Here is an 18,583-nt window from a genome sequence, read left to right as displayed (position 1 = left end):
GCTTACGATTTGTAACGAATACAAAACTTACCCTTGGGCGAGACAATACACAGATCAGGAACTAGAAGTCCAATTATAGCTTAATCAATCAATGCATGCTCTTGTGCTAGCCGTGGGAATAAACACAATTTGGTCGTAAATTTGCGGGCATTAGAGATAAGTCAGGTTATGAAATCTTTGCTACGGCGATATGCCTGTTATTTCTCGTAAGTACCCACGATTGTGTAATCGCCTCATAATGTATGGCTGCCGCAATATTACTGCTGGCGTGTTAGTTGTGCGAGCTTAGCACCGCATATGGCCATTGTTGCCCATCCAACTGATGATTTTGAGGCCCTCCACCGTGCAAGGACACATTATTGCATGGCTCGTGTGTAAACTGTGTGTGTGATAATTTTGACAGTTGACAGCAATTTTCGCCTTAACTTTCCTTCTGAGGGGTTGCATGTTTTTGTTAATGAAATGATGACAACGGGCAATAAGTAGGTACCTAATCCGCGTACCTAATCCGCGTGTGTTTTGATCTGTTTTCAAAATTTTTCTTCTGATTAGTCAGTAGGGACATATTTGTGTTCGCGATGCCTTATGTTGCTGTAGTCCATGTAATAAAATGAACGCTGTATGTGGCAGCAGGCAATAGGTAAAGATATTACCCTCTGAGACGCCACTGTAGCCCTCGGGCGAAGACGTCAACAAACATTTTTGCCCTCGGCTACGCCTCAGGAAATAAAACATGCTTTGGTCTTCTGCCTTGGTTTGGTTTGCACTGACGTCACATCGGGCAATCAGATGAGTTTGGATAAACCATTTAATGCCAGATATCTTCAAATAGCAGCTGCGACATTCATATCCTATAAAGATAAACAACCCTTACGCTTGGCTACCGACGGAGTTCACTGATGATCGTTTGCTGAAGGTCTGCTGTCTTCACATTTCATTGCTAGGAGCGCTCGGTTGCTGGATCTGTTACGTCAGAGTAGCAAAATAGGTTTGGGAAATTAGCATTTGTTGGGCTGTGGTCTGATTACGGAGCGAGCGAAGCGAGCGGAGTCTTTCCTTAGATTAACGGAAATTTCTGAGTATAAGCGGCCGGCCGGCCGGCCGTGCGGACGCTTTTGCGAGGCTTATATCTCAGCAACCACTTGACCGATTTACACGCGGTAATTTTTGTAGGGTAGCTTCATTCCTTCTACCAAGTATTGGACTATTCCCGATGCACGTGGGTGACCCCTTATGCACGTGCCACGTGCAAAACGAAGAGGTGTCAGTTTTGTAATTGTTGCAATATTTCGGTAACTACTTGGCCGATTGCGCTGAAAGTTGGCATGTAGGTAGGCACCCACTAGGCACTGCATATCCATGTGCCAGAGTTGGGGCGCTGCTGCACGTGCGCACGTGCAGGGGTCGTTTCCATATCTCGAGAACGGCTGGACCGATGGCGCTCAAATTTGGTACACGGTTAGGGACCAGTTAGTAGGGTGCCGTGCACAAGTCAGTTGGGACCCATTTTGCACGTGCGCACGTGCAGGGTGCCGCTTCCAGGTCTCGAGAACGGCTGGGCCGATTGTGCTCAAATTTGGCACATCGCTAGAGACCGGTTAGTAGGGTGCCGTGCACAATTCAGTTGGAGGTACCCCCTCGAAATTTCGCACGTGCAAGGCCCACCCTCTCGCTCGCTCCGTTAGTCGCCCCAAAAGGCGTTATACTGGTTTAATCCTTATACTTATTAGGGGAGACAGCGTGGACCACTCGATTTTTCGTAAATAATTGCAAAAAAGGCTACAACATTGCTCAACTTTTCAGAACCCTAGAGTAATTCGATATTATATCCAGCCTTGAAATTTCATATTTCTGTTCCAAATGATCTTTGACTTATAGGTAACCTCTTTACCATGGTTAAGTGATGACGTAGGACCTAACAAATTGGATGCCATGAGGTTCGCCTCATCACGAGCAATGCTTTCTAGTTTCTTTATTCAGTTCAGTTCAGTTTTTTATTTTGTCATTCAGTTTTGTTTTGCAGTCAGAAAACCTTTTTCTGGAATAAATGGTACCCAAAACGTCCAAGTGCTGCTAATATGAATGATCTGGTAGACGTGGGGCTTTTCATCAGAATTCATCTCTCCTCTTCGTCCAGCTTTTCGTTAACGTTTCGTTCAAGCAGCCGTTTGAACACTTCATCAGATCCGAACTACATCCGCGTCTTTTGTCCTTTCTGGAACTCTGTTCTCCGGCTGCGAGTGGCTTCATCTAACGACGGCGACGACCGGCGCACTGTCGTTAGATGTTTCTGATATTGCCACAATCAGATCTGCCCTATCGGAAGGCTAATTAGGGTTTCCCGGACTGAACAGAAGCACGGCTATTTCAGCCCCGCTACCGGACGCAGTCTGTACGGTTCCTTGGGTAATGGGTGTCTGTGTCGATGCGAGTCTGTGTCTGGTTTAATCTGGATTTGTCCAGCTTGTGGTAATCCCGATGCACCTGCTATTGTTAGTCGACTACAGAATGATGTTCCACTCCTCAGAAGCTGTCAGTTGACCGGAGCGCTAAGTTGTGCCGTTTATCACGCAATTAAGCGTGTCGATTGTGAGCTTTGGGACAAAGCTCGAATTTGTGAGCTCAGCCCGTGTGATGTGGCACAGCCTACCACTCCAGGCAAATAATTGCCTGTGAAAAGTGGAACATCATTCTGTAGTCGACTATACGTGGAACGAGCCGTGGGCGTACGTACAGAAACAAGAAAGGCACTTTTAGACAATCAATTGATATGCCTATATAGTATGAGGATGCATTTCCTAGACTGGGAATCTTTCCCCGATTCAGCACTACGTAGATCTTGAAGAAATGCTAATGCCTGATTATTTAAGCCTGTCTGATCGTTTTAACTGCCCAAAAAGGCACGAGACAAGCATAGGAATGAATAGAGTCAAAAAGTAGAATCAAGAGTAATGTGAAGTTTTCATCTAGCCAGCCTCGCGTGAAAGGCGACGACAGTGTGGCTAAATTCATTTTGCGTTAGGGGGAGGATGTAGAAAAAAACCGGTAGAAGATGTCATTATTTTCACAAAACTTGACTGACATTTTTAGGTACCGTTTTTTAAGTTATAACTAAAAAAATGTAGAAATATTAAATACTGATAAAACATTAAAGGCGTTCTGATATTGGCGAATCGGGATGATAAAGACAAACTTTTTAAGTCTGGTCATATATTTGAACAGTTTGGTTCAGATAATTGCTATTTTAAGTCGTGAGGATGTTATTATTTATATTTTAGGATGTCATTTTACTTTCCATTATGGGTGGATTTCCCCGCAACATTACAATTTTGGACACACTGGGCGACGATCAGCCATAACGTGTTCAGTACCCTCGTGTCAATCACTTTTATTACTTACCTTAAATTTTCATGATCATAACGCAAGTTGGCAGAACCATAGGCCGTAATTGCAATTATTTCATTAAAACTTGGCACGCAAATAGTGGCAAAATATACCTATGTATAGGTATGATAGGTTCAGTTTAACGTAGTTTCTATTATCAAAAGTTAAAGTTTAAGCAAAAACTCCAGATGTTTGCAACATCAAACATTCCTCCTTCCTCCGTGGGTGTTCGAAGCACGAAATGGGATATCATGACCGTTTGATTGCTAGCCATTCGTCTCGATGCCAATGTCTACGTCAGTGCCTATTCTGCAGTCTACTGGCAATAGGCAATAGGCCTCGAGGATGCCCGACTGCAGGACGACAGCAATTGTGACTCACGTTTTTAGCAGAACTCCAGCACTCGCCAGTTCTGTGGAATCGTCGGCACTAGAGGCACTCATTCCGCACGTGCTCCTGCCCCTCCACAGATGCCCGGTCGTGAAGACGGCATCAAGTGCCTGGTGGACCTGATCTGTGGCTCGGTGGCGCTGTCGGCCGACTCCGGCCACCACGTGCGACTGCTGGTGCTGGGCGGCTCGCGGGTCGGCAAGACCTCCATCTGCCGCCGCTTCCTATACGGCGAGTTCGACGAACGCTACCGGCCCACCCTGGAGGACCAGTACTCGCGCAGCTATCACATGGGCGCCACGAGACTCCGAGTGGATATACTGGATACGTGTGGCGACAACAGTTTCCCGGCGATGCGCAGGTCAGTGACCACGGCGAAGCCCCATAAGCTATATTAGCAGCATGACAGACATCAGCTGAGATCTGATGAGGTTCAGTGGACACCGGGAAATCATATTCTGTGTAAAAGTCGGTTGGTAGTAAATCGTGTGTAGAGTTTTACACGAGGTAACTATTACAATGCAATTGTGAATAGTCCTTTGTGCACGCTGACGTGTTTGGCAGAACCCGGTCCAACCCACTCTTTTACATGTATTTTTTATTTTATTTTATTGGGCTGACATTTGGTCTACTTACTTTTTTATGGCGACAGGTCATAATATGAAAGAATAAGGGGTAGACTATGCATGCATAACTGCTTCTAAGTGAGACTGGTTCGGGATATCACAGCCACCAGATGGTGCCCTGTAGTCACTCCGGTTCCGGTTGTATTCCTCTGTTCTATTTTCACTGTTAACATTTGTCGCCGTCTGCGCTGTCTATGAACGGAAACAGATAACTGATGCGATTTTCGCCAAGCCGCGATATTTCTTCGCCTGCCACATTGCGACACCTTTAAGTGAATACCAGCCCACTGCTGATCGGGCGAGCTATCGCCTCTCAGTCGAACATCCTTCAAGAGATTTATGCCACATGTAACAGGCGCCGCCAGCCAATCATTCCGGACTACTGCCCACATCCGTTCGAGAGGAAAGCATTACACAGGGAGGAACACAGGCGTGCTGCGGAGGGTCGCACAGTGGTTTCACGGGCTCTTCCCAGGGCTCTTCCGCCTGATGCGAGCTCCATCTACCAGCGCAAATCAACACGCCCACTGTGTCGATTACAGTGCGACCAAATCGCTCGATCATTTTGGTGACAATGCGGCTTAGGTACTATTTTCAGGGGCCATCTGGTTGCGGTAGGTACTTACTTCAGAATCGAATAAACCGAAACAGCGAAAACAAAACCTTTCTGATCTGGTGTCATTATTTCTGGGCCGGAGTATTGCACCAGTTGGACTATAAAAATTACCGAACAAAACGGCTTGTCTAGCTGGTTTCGCCCATTATTTCTTTTTGTCTAAGACTTTTATATACATTAAACAGTCAATTCAAGAAAAACTTTATGTATATCTGTAACTACCGGGTATTTTACTAGATGTGACAAAAAGTGAAAAGCCATAATGCACTGTATTCTCGGGATATTTGGACAGTTCACTCAGAATTGTTGAACGTTTACTTTCGTCCAGTAACGCACGCCACTTTAACTCGTAAGCCAATCGCACGTGGCTCCCTTTCTGCTGACGCACGCAACAAAAATCCGGGGATGCATCTTGGACTGCTTGGAGTCGCCGGCGTCCAGGCTGTTTAGCAGAGAATCGTCTGTTATAACACCCGAAGTATTGCGATTCGGCCTTTTCTTGCGTCTGCAAGAACAACTTACATTGGGCTTGAAAGCAGTGTTCGCCACGGGCCGCAAAATCCCAGTCCAGCCCAGCCCAGGCCCATGGGTTCACAGCCCGGCCCAGCCCGAGCCCATTCATAGTAAAAGCGTCAAGGCCCAGCCCGGCCCAGCCCGTCAAAAATGAATGGATTAAAAATTATTGACACCATACAGGTATCCAAAGGTAGCAAAGAAACAATCTTTCGCGAGCAGCATGCACAATGCACATTGCATACGTGCTTTAGTAACTCGTTTTTTAGCCTTGCACAGTAATAAGCTATGTAGTTATAGTTTTTGTCTCAGTTGCGAACCCCTGACTCCACTTTAACAGTTCTTGGCCCAGCCCATCCACAGCCCATCGATCCTTTATATTTGAGGGCCCAGCCCAGCCCGTAGCCCAGCCCAGCCCATGGCCCATTGGGCTGGCTTGGCCCATGGCGAACACTGCTTGAAAGCTCCTGGCCCAGCAAGTTTCAGTGTGGGTGACTTCTGAGAGAACCACCATATATTTTTTATCAACACGCGACATATCGGCTGTTTTATGATGACATTGTGGTAGTCTTTTTGGTAGGGTATCAAAAAGTCCACTACCATTTCAACGGTTCTCGTTGAAAGACAGCCAGGGCCGATCCATTTGTGTAGGCTTGCACCCACGATATAGTGAAATAGTTATTTAGCTCAGGAGTCAGGAATCCCCGGTTACGATTGTTATTTGAAATGTAGGTATATAAGTGAAACATTGCAGTGTTTCCTATTAACTTTACAAATTGTCTGGTATCAGATTCTCATATTCTGGCAAAGTCAAACGAGAACCCAGGCAGTATCAGGACATATTGAATGAAAGTAATCCATCCCCCTTACTTTGGTGCAAATAGCCTGGTGTGAAAAAAATACGACCGTTGTCTTTCGGACTCTATCGTCATGCGTACAGGACATCAAATACAGCGTGTGTGGGCACAACACAAATGTCCAACAATTTGTAGCTAAACCACGTGAACAGTCATGAACTTTGCATGTTTTATGTTGCTTTTAGAAACTGATGATTTTTGACACGTTTGTAGCTCGATTATTTAAGGCTGTTTTATCGAATTAAACGCTCATTGAAAAGCGAATGTATAACCTAAGTCCTCAATGCGTTCAACACTGGCCAGTAGCCGGCTAAAATCATCATTTTACTCTTGGCTTTACTTTTTGACTTTCTATTCATTACTATTGCACGTCCAGAGCCGTACTAATTTATTTATGCGGGCGAAGCTTACTAGGAGCCGCACCCGGATGTGGGCTAAGTAGGTTACCGCTGGGGCCCCTAAAGTAAAGGTGAGACCCCTTGGCAGATTTGGCCTCTCCGCTTAAACGATCAGACAGGCTTAAATAATCGCACTTGAAATGAAACACATACGTCATGCATTGTTGTGAGCGACACCAATGCTTCAGGAGGCGACCTAGAGGAGCGACGCTCTGAAGCAAATATTTCGAAGGAATTGTATGCAAACAAAACCTAGGGAGATGCCTACAGTGCTAATGCTTCCAGAATCTAAGCATACATATAATGTAATACATAATCTCCCCTCCTTTCCCTCTCTCCCTCTCTGCCTTACGCCAGGCTCTCATAAAGACGGGACGGGCAGGGACCGGCGACCGCCTTCACCCTCTTATTCTCTGTCTGTTCGGCAGGGTGTCCATCCTGCACGCGCAGGCCCTGATGGCTTCACCCTCTTATTCTCTGTCTGTTCGACAGGGTGTCCATCTTGCACGCGCAGGCCCTGATGGCTTCACCCGTTTATTCTGTCTGTTCGGCAGGGTGTCCATCCTGCACGCGCAGGCTCTGATGGCTTCGCCTGTTTATTCTCTGTCTGTTCGGCAGGGTTTCCATCCTGCACGCGCAGGCCCTGATGCTCGTGTTCAGCGTGGACAGCTACGCGTCTTTCCTGCAAGCGATCGACTGTTTTACCGAGGTGCGCCGACTGCGTGACGACTTCCGTGAGCTGCCAACACTGCTGGTGGGGAACAAGAGTGACATGGCAGGGATCAACCGACAGGTCAGCCATCGCTCGGCCGCCAGCTGGTTCTACTCAAAGATGGAGCGCAACAGGTCAGTAACGGCTGCACTGGAGTCTGTCTGTCTGTGCGCATTTGCTGGCGTTATGCCAGCCAGTGTGTAAGATGACAACCCTCTCGCTTGTGGAAAGGTCGATATACGAAAATCACTGGTAGGGTTGTATTCAATATGTTTGTCGAGGGCTTGTAATGCTATCCAAAACGTATGACTTCAACCATTGATTCGAAGGTTGGCCATCAATAACGAATGAACTTCTTCAAAATTATCACCGAATGCTGCTCCATTATTCCAATGTTAATTGTGTTTGCACCCTTTTCTTGCTTCATCAACAGCTATAATAATAATAATAATAATACATGTTTATTTCATACCATAAGTGGTTCTTGTTGTGCTCTTTGTTTTTGAGTGCATGTAAATGTGAACTGAAAACGAGAAATGTTTCTCTCCTACTGTTGTGTGCGTGTTTGTATGACTGCGAGAACAGAGCCTCCATACAAAGAACGGGCTTTGAAATAATAAAAATCAGTCCTGCAGTGTTTACTTATCCCAGGTAACTTTTGTGAAATTGTCCGACAACTCTAGTTTGTTTTTCAATGGCAAACAATTCTAGTGAAAAGTACTTTTAGCTGCTGAACACAAACCCTCGGCCTTAAAGGAAATGTAAACAGCCAGCTAGGCTGTTGAAAGGCATAACATTGGCCTCTCTATCACGAACGCAACTAACTAAACGACGTTGTTACGTCAATGAGCACGAAGCACCACAAATTCAAGCACTGCTGTTCACTGCAGCAGCCAGACCTTTTAGGTCATCTCCTGCCAACGTCATGGAACGATCCTTGGCTTCAGGGCAGCAGCTATGGTCACAGCAAGTGTGGTTCATGAGAAACTGGCAACTGCAAGTAGCGATATTGTTTATTTCACGAAGCAGCCCTCATTTACCCTGTAGCCGTGTTCTCACTCCAAAGTGACTGTTACGTCGAGCATCTACCGAGATTTGTGTGATGCTTCCTCGACGTTGTCGTCTGGAACTGTCCTGCTGACACTCGTGTGACCCCAGTTGCTGCAGGCATCGGCAGGGCTAGATTTCTCCCCTGACACCGTCTCTCGCCTTCGACAGGGGCCGGTTCCTCGAGTGTTCTGCTCTGGCCAACACGAACGTCGCCGAGATATTCCGCGAGTACCTGCGGCTGGGTGGCATTCCGCTGCCGGCGCCGCCGCCGCCCTCCAACTGGCGTCAGCTCTCGCTCAGACTCACCCGAAAACGCAGCGAGAGCCCACCTTCCACCTCCAGCTCGTCGTCCCCGGCACACGGGCCGAGCCCCAGCATCAGCGACCAGACATCCGAGGTCAGTGGCGATATGGCACTGAGTACAGCGTACTTTTGAACGTGCTTATGCGTACAGATCAAACTGAGCTAGCCTAAATGCACAAATTCATCATTAGGTACTGAACAAAACAATTAGGTACCGAATTCAGTATCAGGCATCAAATAACCCAACAAAAGCTCACATCATGATTCATGGGGTCACGAATTCATGAACTCCTAGCACGTCCCGATTTCCCCCGAATTTTGGTACCGAGAAGATCTAGCTCGACAAAGGACGGAACGGCTGCAGGGCGGGGGAATCTAGTGGGGAGGGTGGGGACTAGAGGGGGGGGGGGGTGATCACCGGGATCAGCCCATGCGTTGGCGGTTGTCCAATCACCAATACAGGCGAGAATAAAATTGCATCTGACAAAACAATAACAATATACTGCTCAGTAACACCATGTTCTATCCATCAGATCGTTTCCAATTGCATCAAAAGTAACAATAAAAGATCCACATTTCAATTCAACTACGGCCCAATGTCGTCGACTGATGGAAAGTTAGCAACAGTTGAAGGATATGCATGTTGTATATTATAAATGAAAATAATTTGACAAGTTGGCCGGAAGTTGATTATTTAACTACCTGGCAACTGAACTAGGCAGGTCAGCAGAATCTAAGTTCGCACGTTGAGAGCCAGCCACCTACCCAAAGACCCAACACTTCAGGAATTATTGACCTCCAACTATCTGCGTGTCACTGCGTAGGAGTGTAGGTAGATACCATTCAACGTATTGAAAACTGCGGGTTTCCAGTAGCGCCACGAGCAGTTAGAAAAGGCGCCTGATAAAACCGACGGGTGTCCTGTTCGCGCTAATGAAACGCACATTGCACAGCGAGGCGCTCGATGGGCATAAGCCGACGCGTAATGGATGGGTACGTACCAAGGCAGGCGGAAAGAAATGTCACGCAGCAGGTAGCTATGAGTTCGGTCGGGTGACAGCTCCTTAGAAACGTAAACGCGTACATATCATTGGATTTTTACTCCCTGATGCTTCATTTGCTCTAATGAAACGTCAAGCTCACTGGATTATCTCTTATCAAAGGGCTCAACGTCCCCAAGGACAACAGATCGATTGAATTCTGGTAGACCTAAAGATTGCTGTTTCTTAGAGAGGGACCTGCGCGATATCCTGGTATTGATGAAAGACCTCCAGCTCCAACTCCCTGGGGCTGACTGGGGCGGGAATAAGACTAAAAGACGCCTTGTGGAGTGAAGGGTCAATGCACTTTTTCATGCGCATGATGTGTGCCTAAATCGTGGCTAGGTATCCTTGGCTCATGGCTAGGTGTCCTTTCATGAATAATCTCAGAAAGACTGAAGGGGCCCACACTTACAATCCGGCACGAGTATACTCGTAGTTCACTCAAACCCGAACAGACAGAGACATCATGGTTTACACAAGACCCCCCCGCACCGGGCCGGGGGTGTTTGAACATCCCTGCAGTTTTTCGCAGATATCTCAAAAACGACGGCGCGGAGCGCCACCGTTTTTGATACACGTGTTTGTGCATCTTTTCCGCACATGTTGTGAAAATTTCAGACCCATGTCGCCTTAGGTCAGGTCACCAGGTCACGCCAAGTGACCTCACCTCAGAAAAAATAAGAATGCTCGTCATAGCTACACCGATCGATCGATTGCCTTGAAACTTTCAGCGATTGATAAGAGCAACAATATCTATAAAATGTATATCTCGGAATTTTGATATCGGTGACCTAAGGTCAGATCAATTTTGCGGCCTCTCCATTATAAGTCAATGGGAGAAAATTGAAAAGCGTCTGTTTTGCACGAACGCTATTCTAGACACTCTCAAACATCAAGATGTAGGTAAGATTGAGACACTGAACCGGAAAATGGCAACTGTGACCCCTCGTTATGTCCCCGAGGTCATCTCAGGTCACGAACAGAATCTAACAGTTTTTCGCTAATAACTTCTGATAGAGGCGTGCGTGTTCGGCTCGACGTTGCGGATCGACTGGTATGTAACATGACCTTTTCCGGTCAGGTCATGACCTTGACCTGAGGTCAAATTTTCAAGTTGACCTTTCAAGGTCAACTTATAGTTCATTCGACGCGTCTCGACGAGAGGAACACGATGCTGGCCAAAGTAATGTCATGGCTCTTTTGAGTCAAAAGTTATTGCCGAAAAAACGCTTTTCGTATAAACGACTATTTTTGGAGTTTTTGCCCTCTGGAGGCTAAACCGTTGACCTGAGGTCAAATCTGAGAACATTGCTCAGAAAGGTCTGTAAAAGGGCTATCGAATGCGCTTTTCCGCGGCGCTGTAGCTCAATCGGTTCCCGAGATAGCCGTTGGCAGTTTCCAAAAGGTTGAAATAGTCAAAATTTTACCTTTGGTGACCTCTGGTGACCTGACCTTTGACCTGACCCAAAAAATGACCGAAATGTTTTCGTCCTTATTTTGGACGTTCTTTCGAATGCCGCTTACCGCGTGTCGCTACGTGGCCCAGGAGCCGAGTTAGAAGGGAGGGGTGTTCAGACCCCCCCCCCCCCGGCCCGGCGCGGAATCTCAGAGCACCGGCCCGGCGCGGGTTAAGCTCTAACTAACCACTGTTCTTCCCCAGGACAACGAAAAGGTGGCTACTAAACCCAACAGATCGAAGCCGCGCAGCAAAAGTCTCGTCCGCAGACGGTCGATGAAGAAGCGAAAGTCGACAGAACAGAAAACGGACGAGTGCGGCATCCAGTGAAGAGCTTATCAGATGCTGCGCTCAGTTTTGTGGACAGTGAACTGTGGAGCTGTGTTTATTGTTCAATGAACAGTGCATCCATGGACGACTGCACTGATGTTTTGACTTGTTGCTGTGGATGCCCACGGCTGCGTGGTTAGATGTTTGCTTCGAACTGATAACTCATGTGTTGCAGAAGATACATATTGATGTCGATGTCATTCTGCCTCATCCGGCAAGTATTTCTCACTGTCCATGTCAGAGATTACATGTCATTTCATCCATATGCCTACATGAGCATAACAAATGTGCATTGCAAACGGAATTGGGGCAAATACTCCATAGAGGGCATAGAGGCTCTGTCGGTGTTGCGCATTCCCTCGCTGATATATCTTGGAAAGTCGCTCATCGTCCTCAGGTAGCTCCTTTCCAGCGAACGCCATCACAAGCTCAAAGCGAGAAGACACAATGCGAGAAGTTGCTCATGATGTGTGATGGGCTATAGCCGTTGTGAAAAGCGATGAATTAACTCTAGTCAGAATGTCCCGATGTCGGCGGGATGTTCAAAATGAATACAGATACATTGATGCGTTGCTGGTATGTATTTATATAAATGAATGATGGTGTTATCAGGATTGATCGGTACCGAGAAATGGCGCACTCGAGGTTGATAAAAACGACAAATCCGTACCGAAATAACAAACCAATCACCAAGTCGTCCACGATCCTACGCCCCACTGCTTCCAAGTTGTGTACTGTACGGCTGAACGTTTTTCAGTGCATCAACTGCCGTTGACGTGGTACGATTAGGTATCTAAGTCACTCATGAAATCAAAGGTGGTGGCAATACATCGGGGACCACCAGTGCAAAGCCGATACCAATAGCTTGGCACAGCAGATCAAACGACCGTTATTATTAGGTAGGTATTATTATTAAATTACTATGTTTTTAGGTCGCGTCATAAACCATATGAACCATATGAATATGTAACCTACCATATGAATAACAAACCACTGGTATTTATCGGACCGACGCCGTTAGGAGGCACCTGAGACCAACTGTTTGATCATAGGCCGTTGTTGTAGGTAAACGCGAGACCGCAACCCATCGCTATATGGGTAATCAAGAGAGATTAAAGGATCGTGGTCCGCATAGTCTGTACCCACAGCAGTAGGCCGCTGATATAGCTCAATCACCCTGGTATTGCCGGAGATCAAATATCAAAGACCGCTCGGAGAGATCGCTCGAGCCCCTTTGACTGGTCAGAGGTCCACGGGCGCCGCGCGTGTCCAACCGCCCCCACATTGACAATCCTCCCCAAGATCCATCCCGATGTCGCTTGTTATTGAACACCTGCCTGCCATCGGTCATTGACACGCCCTGGACTGTGAAATGCCTCTCACGGATGTCTTTTATGGCGTTTGTCCCTTCGATATAACAGTCAACGCCAAGTACCTATGTAGTATTCGGGGTAATAACGCTTCAGAGCCACCAGTGAAAACGTTGGATAATTAACCCGCGCACCGACGGGGGGGGGGCGGATATCCGCCCCCCCCCCCTGAGGTTTTTCGCGAATAGCGGGAAAACCGCGGCGCGTAGCGCCACGAAATTTAGTACGACTATTCCCTCATCAATTTTACACATGGTGTGCAAGTTTGAACCTCCTACCTTTCAAGGTCAGGTCACCAGGTCACTTTGAATGACCCAATCTCAAGTCACTTTTTTGCAACTTTGTCACCGTGCCAGAGCTACAGTAGATGTCGGAGGTCTTTGAAAGTCGCAGGATGTTATTAGGTCATTAGTAGCTACAATTTGTATATCTCGGAATTTTGATGTCGGTGACCTAAGGTCAGGTCAATATCGCGACCTCCCCATTATAAGTCAATGGGGGAAAAATCAACTCCCTGTTTTTACCACTAAAACGGGTGGGAATGGCCCCATATACCATACATGACTTCATATACGATCAACCTTCACTACCTTGAGGTCTGTTTTGCTGTTGGGCAGCTGTGAGGTCATGTGACGTCATCAAAGGTCACCAAAGGTTTTTGGCCAATAACTCCGTACAGGAACAAGATACAGACGCGTGGATGGTCTCATTGTGTTCAGCTCGTCAAGACGCATCGAATGATATACATGATGACCTCGAGGTCACGTGACCTGAGGTCAACCTTTGACCTTGACCTTTCGAGGTCAACATATATATCATTCGATGCGGATTGACGAGAGGATCACGATGATGCCCTTAGTTTGTTCCTATCTTGACTAATTCGAAAGTTATTCGAGAAAAACTCTCTCCATATCCAGCGCCGCCATTTTGACTTTTTCGACCCCTGTGACGTCATCTTTGACCTGACCTGAAAATGACCTTAGTAAAAATTGTAGATCTTGACCGTGCGTATCCGATGCCGTTTACCGCTTGTCGCTATCTTGCTTCGTTCTCGAGATCTCGAGGGGGGGCGGTCATCCGCCCCCCCCCCGTCGGTGCGAAGTTGGCGCAGACCCCCGTCGGTGCGCGGGTTAAGAACGAATTGAAGTCATCTGAAAACCCATTGTGCCTTAGAGTCTGTTCGGTAGTCTACACGCCTTACACAGGTCAAAGCCAGTATCCAGGCTGGCTTTACAGTACGAGATAACTGTTCAGGCTTTATAAAACATATTTTAATTGCAATAATTGAAGAAAGTAAGTGAATGCCGAATGTCCATATTGTTAAGCGGTAAGCGTCAAACAGTGGTGAATAATTTAGCACAGAAGACACGAGCAAGAACGCTGAGGGAAATCCAGAGCCTATTTTAACCCGGCAGGCGGTGGGCCCCCCGGCTACCTTCCGCGCGGTGGGGAGGGGCATATTTTTGCCCCCCCCTCGTATCTCCGAAACTACTAGACGGATCCGGAAAATTCAAACGGCGTTCGATAGCCCTGTCAAATTTGTCCAAGGAAACCAAATTTCATTGACCTCGGGATCACCGATGACGTCACAGGTCAGGTCAAAGATAAAATGTTTCACCGTTCACGGGTCTTCTATGGAAAGCGCTATAACACCGAGGAAAACGCATTTTGTCGGAAATCAGCGATAGGGCGTCAGTTGTCTAGCACATATGTAGCTATTAGAGGTCATTGGTCATACCAGGTCAGGTCACAGGTCAGGTCACCAAGGGTCACCAAGGGTCACCACATGAACCCAACCTTACTAAGGTTGTGCGATGCATGTTTTATGGCCAATTTTTCATTTCCAACTCAATGGTGTTGGTTATGAGACCATCAGGTACAGTTTAGGTCACTGTCGGGTGGAGGTCAGGTCAAGGTCAGGTCAAAAAAGGTCAAATTTCAAAGTTGATATTTTTGCATAAAATGGGTATTGATTCGATGCAGCTCGTCACGGGGAGTCTAATGGTGGTCTTTGTTTGGCGCTACGAGGTCTAGAATTGCTAAAAATTGAGTTTAAAATTTGACGTCATCAATTATGAACAGTTTTTTCGCTACAACTTGGCCAAAGAAAGAGGTATCGATCTCGAATTTGGTATGTAGATAGAAGGCGGTAGGGACTATCACATATATTCCAGTTTTTCGAAATTCAAAAACCTTTTTGTATTTTTCGGTTATTATATTTAATTTGATTTTTGGGGGCCAAAATCCAAATATTTCAAAAATTTGAGATAGCAGTTTTGTAGCCCTGTAAATTCTACACCTTTTATGTTAAAAACATTTTTCTGTATCTCTAAAGCTGTAGGCCTGACAACTCTTCCCGCGAAACCTTTTTTTGGGGTCGAAAATGGCAAAAATGACGCACTCTGACGTCATTAGCGGCCAACCTATCATAGCCTTTGGAAAAATTTTGGTCACAATGTGCAATAGCTGTTCACGGGAGGGTACTGAAAGTTTGGTGACGATCGGCGCAGCGGTTCTGGAGATATATCGAAAAAACTAAAGGGGGGGGGGGCAAAAAAATGCCCCCCCCCACACCGCCTGGAAGGTTAAGGGAATTTGACTGGGGGGGGGGCAACCTGGAAAATTTTATTTAATAATCCATTAACCCTCGCCCGTATTGGTGTTTTCCAGCTGCAAACGTATATGGGGGGGGGGGGTCCGTTGGACCCTCCCCCCTTGCCTTTTCGCCCCTGATCGAGCTAGAGCTTCGTAGAAAAAATGACCGTGTTGCCCGTGATGAAAGGAAGCCGATGATACCCAATTTTAAGGTCCTAGGTCTGAGGTCATCGGTTGACCTTCCAGGTCAGGTCAATGGCCCAAAAGTCGGGAAAATGGGGACCTGTTAGAGCGTCGTAAAGGGTGGCTGCTATGTTTTTTCGGGGTGCTGATCACGAATATCATGTTAGTTATGATCATAGATGATGTCTTCATGCATTTAGGTCAGGTCAGGTCAGGTCAGGTCAGGTCAGGTCAACCAGTAAGGGTTTTGCCGGGTATTCTTAGTAGGTGGCAACCGCCTCTGACAGCTTCGTAACATGTTACGAAGGCACCAAAACTACTTCGTAAACGGTCAAATGGTTGCTAAATTCGAATTCAGCTCCAAAAACTAGCCTAGAAACCTATAAAACTCCAAAATGTGAACCGAGGTCATCAAAGGCAAATGACCTGACCTGACCTTCCGGTGACCTTGACACCCACCCTAATGCATGGGAGCAACATCATATCCCATGTTAACGTTTGAAACCACGAAAAGACTGCAAACGCGCGACTAATGACAGGCGACACACGCCGAATCGCGATCCCGGCCAAACATGGTGCCATGGTGCTAGGCCGCCGGTGCATCTGAAAGAACTGTGGTGCCCCTGACAAGCCTGAAGTTCCAACGACAGGCCCGTGGTGCCCCTGACAGGCCCATGATGCCCTTGCGAGGCCGGTGGTGTTCCTGCTAGGCCGGTGGTGCCTCTGCTAGGCCGCTGGTGCCCCTGGGCCCTGACAGGACTGTGGTGCTCCTGACAAGCCTGGAGTGTCCCCGACAGGCACGTGGTGCCACTAACAGGCCCAAGGTGTCCCTGCGAGGCCGGTGGTGCCCCTGCCAAGCATGTGGTGTCCGTGCTAGGCCTCTGGTGCCCCTGACAGGCCTGTGGTGCCCCTGAAAGGACTGTGGTGTCCCTTGGCCCTGACAAGCCTGAGGTGCCCCCGACAGGCCCGTGGTGTCGCTAACAGGTCCGTGGTGCCCTTGCTAGGCCTGTGGTGCCTCTGATAGGCCTGTGGTGCCCCTGGCGGGTCTGTGGTGGTACCCCTGACAGGCCCAAGGTGGTGCCCCTGCGAGGCCGGTGGGGCCCTGGCAGGTCCGTGGTGGCCCTGGCAGACCTATGGTGATGGTGCTCCTGACAGGCCTGTGGTGCCCCTGACAAACTTGTGGTGCCCCGACAGGCCCGTGGTGCCCCTGACAGGCCCGTGGTGCCCCTGACAGGACCAAGGTGCCCCTGCGAGGTCGGTGGGGCCCCTGGCAGGTCTATGGTGCTTTAGATAGGTCGATGGTGCTCCCAACAGGCCTGTGGTGCCCCTGACAGGCCGGTGGTGTCCCAGGGCCCCAAGATGGCGGGGGGTGATGACCCATATGACCCACCCTTGGATCCACCACTGGTCATTACTTGCCGACTGACTCATTTGACATCCATTGCAAAACAAGTCACAGTAGTATGTTTGTCACCCTGTTCCTTTATGCCCATTTTTATAGTGGGCAAATCTCGACGACTGGGGAGCAATTTTGTTGAGTGCGGGGGCATTTGCCCCCCCCCCCCCCAGTTAACATGTTAAAATAGGCCCTGGGGAAATCACAGAAATGGAAAGCTGGCACTTCTCTCAGTATATGTATAACAGTATAAATAATGGTCATTTGTAGTCTCCTCTCTCTCTCTCTCTCTCTCCCCTCTCTCTCTCTCTCTCTCTCTCTCTCTCTCTCTCTCTCTCTCTCTCTCTCGGGCTTGATGACACCGCTGCACCGTGGCGCGGTAGGTTCAAGAGAGACTATATTTGTACGACCGGCACAGCAGTCGACGAAACGGATTAGTCGGAACGATTATATTACCTTTAATATAGTTATTATAGCCTTATTATTATATCATAATATTGGTAAAACTAATAGCAAGCATGTAATTTAGTTACATGATAAATTACGTCCATATACCTCCGTATCCGTGCGGACTACAGCATGCACAAAGGTCTCTCGTTACATCCTTCGCACATAGATGGCAGCACAATTGCGGACGCCTGAAGTTATGCTGTACCGCACGACACGACGGCGCAGCTTGCATGGATAGTTTCGGGGGGCCAGTTGTAGGAAAGCACGGCCCGCCTCATTTTTCATAATCGTGTGACGCGACATTCCACCAGCACAGTAATGCTGAATGATAAGAGTTTGCGGTGAAAGTGGCTCTTTATTCGGTGAATGTGCACACGCGAGCGCGTTTCCCCGTTCCCATCAATGCGAACGCTCGTACCTATCTGGCCTCACATTCAACCAAAGGAATAGAGACGGTGTCCTCTGTACCTACCTTATTTGTACAGAACACTAGACATTGTACGGTACGGAATGTCCTTGGAGAAACGTTCATTCATTTAATTTCGAATGACCTTTCAACAGTTGTTCAAATTAACATCAATGAGATATTCTATTGGTGCCGGAACTGAGTATTTTCGAACGGCAATTCATAATCATGTCACCTTAAATTGGCCATGTTTTATGCCGCATGACTCAGAAACGGGGAGACGCAGGGCAATTCAATTCCCACCTAGTCTGCAATGCCCCGATGGCATGACGCGTGTTCGACAGCCCCACCGAGCCAAGTTCAGGAATCTGGAGGACCCGGGTTCGATTTCTGGAACAGACCTTGCCTCCAGACTGACTGTCAACCAGGGATGCGGAGTCAGTCGGGAGTGAACACTGGACAATTCTGACCGGAATCGAAGTCGGAGTCGGAGGCGATTTTAGAA

At 47.8% G+C, this 18,583-nt stretch overlaps 1 protein-coding gene across 1 annotated transcript; it reads left to right on the top strand.

The window, feature by feature from the left end:
* Window positions 1–3,854: 3,854 nt before the first annotated feature.
* On the top strand, window positions 3,855–12,250 carry LOC122378419 (ras-related protein Rap-1b-like). Its single transcript, XM_043359453.1, has 4 exons — window positions 3,855–4,135; window positions 7,403–7,630; window positions 8,715–8,943; window positions 11,553–12,250. Exons 1-4 carry the CDS (start codon window positions 3,855–3,857, stop codon window positions 11,676–11,678), a joined length of 864 nt encoding a protein of 287 aa, XP_043215388.1. The 3' UTR covers window positions 11,679–12,250.
* Window positions 12,251–18,583: the final 6,333 nt, after the last annotated feature.

This window comes from Amphibalanus amphitrite, unplaced genomic scaffold (genome assembly GCF_019059575.1).
Source record: "Amphibalanus amphitrite isolate SeventyFive unplaced genomic scaffold, NRLGWU_Aamphi_draft 000007F_arrow, whole genome shotgun sequence".
Taxonomy (NCBI): Eukaryota; Metazoa; Arthropoda; class Thecostraca; order Balanomorpha; family Balanidae; genus Amphibalanus; species Amphibalanus amphitrite.
The sequence above is the reverse complement of the archived record's forward strand: the minus strand, read 5'-3'. Positions and strand labels throughout refer to the sequence as shown.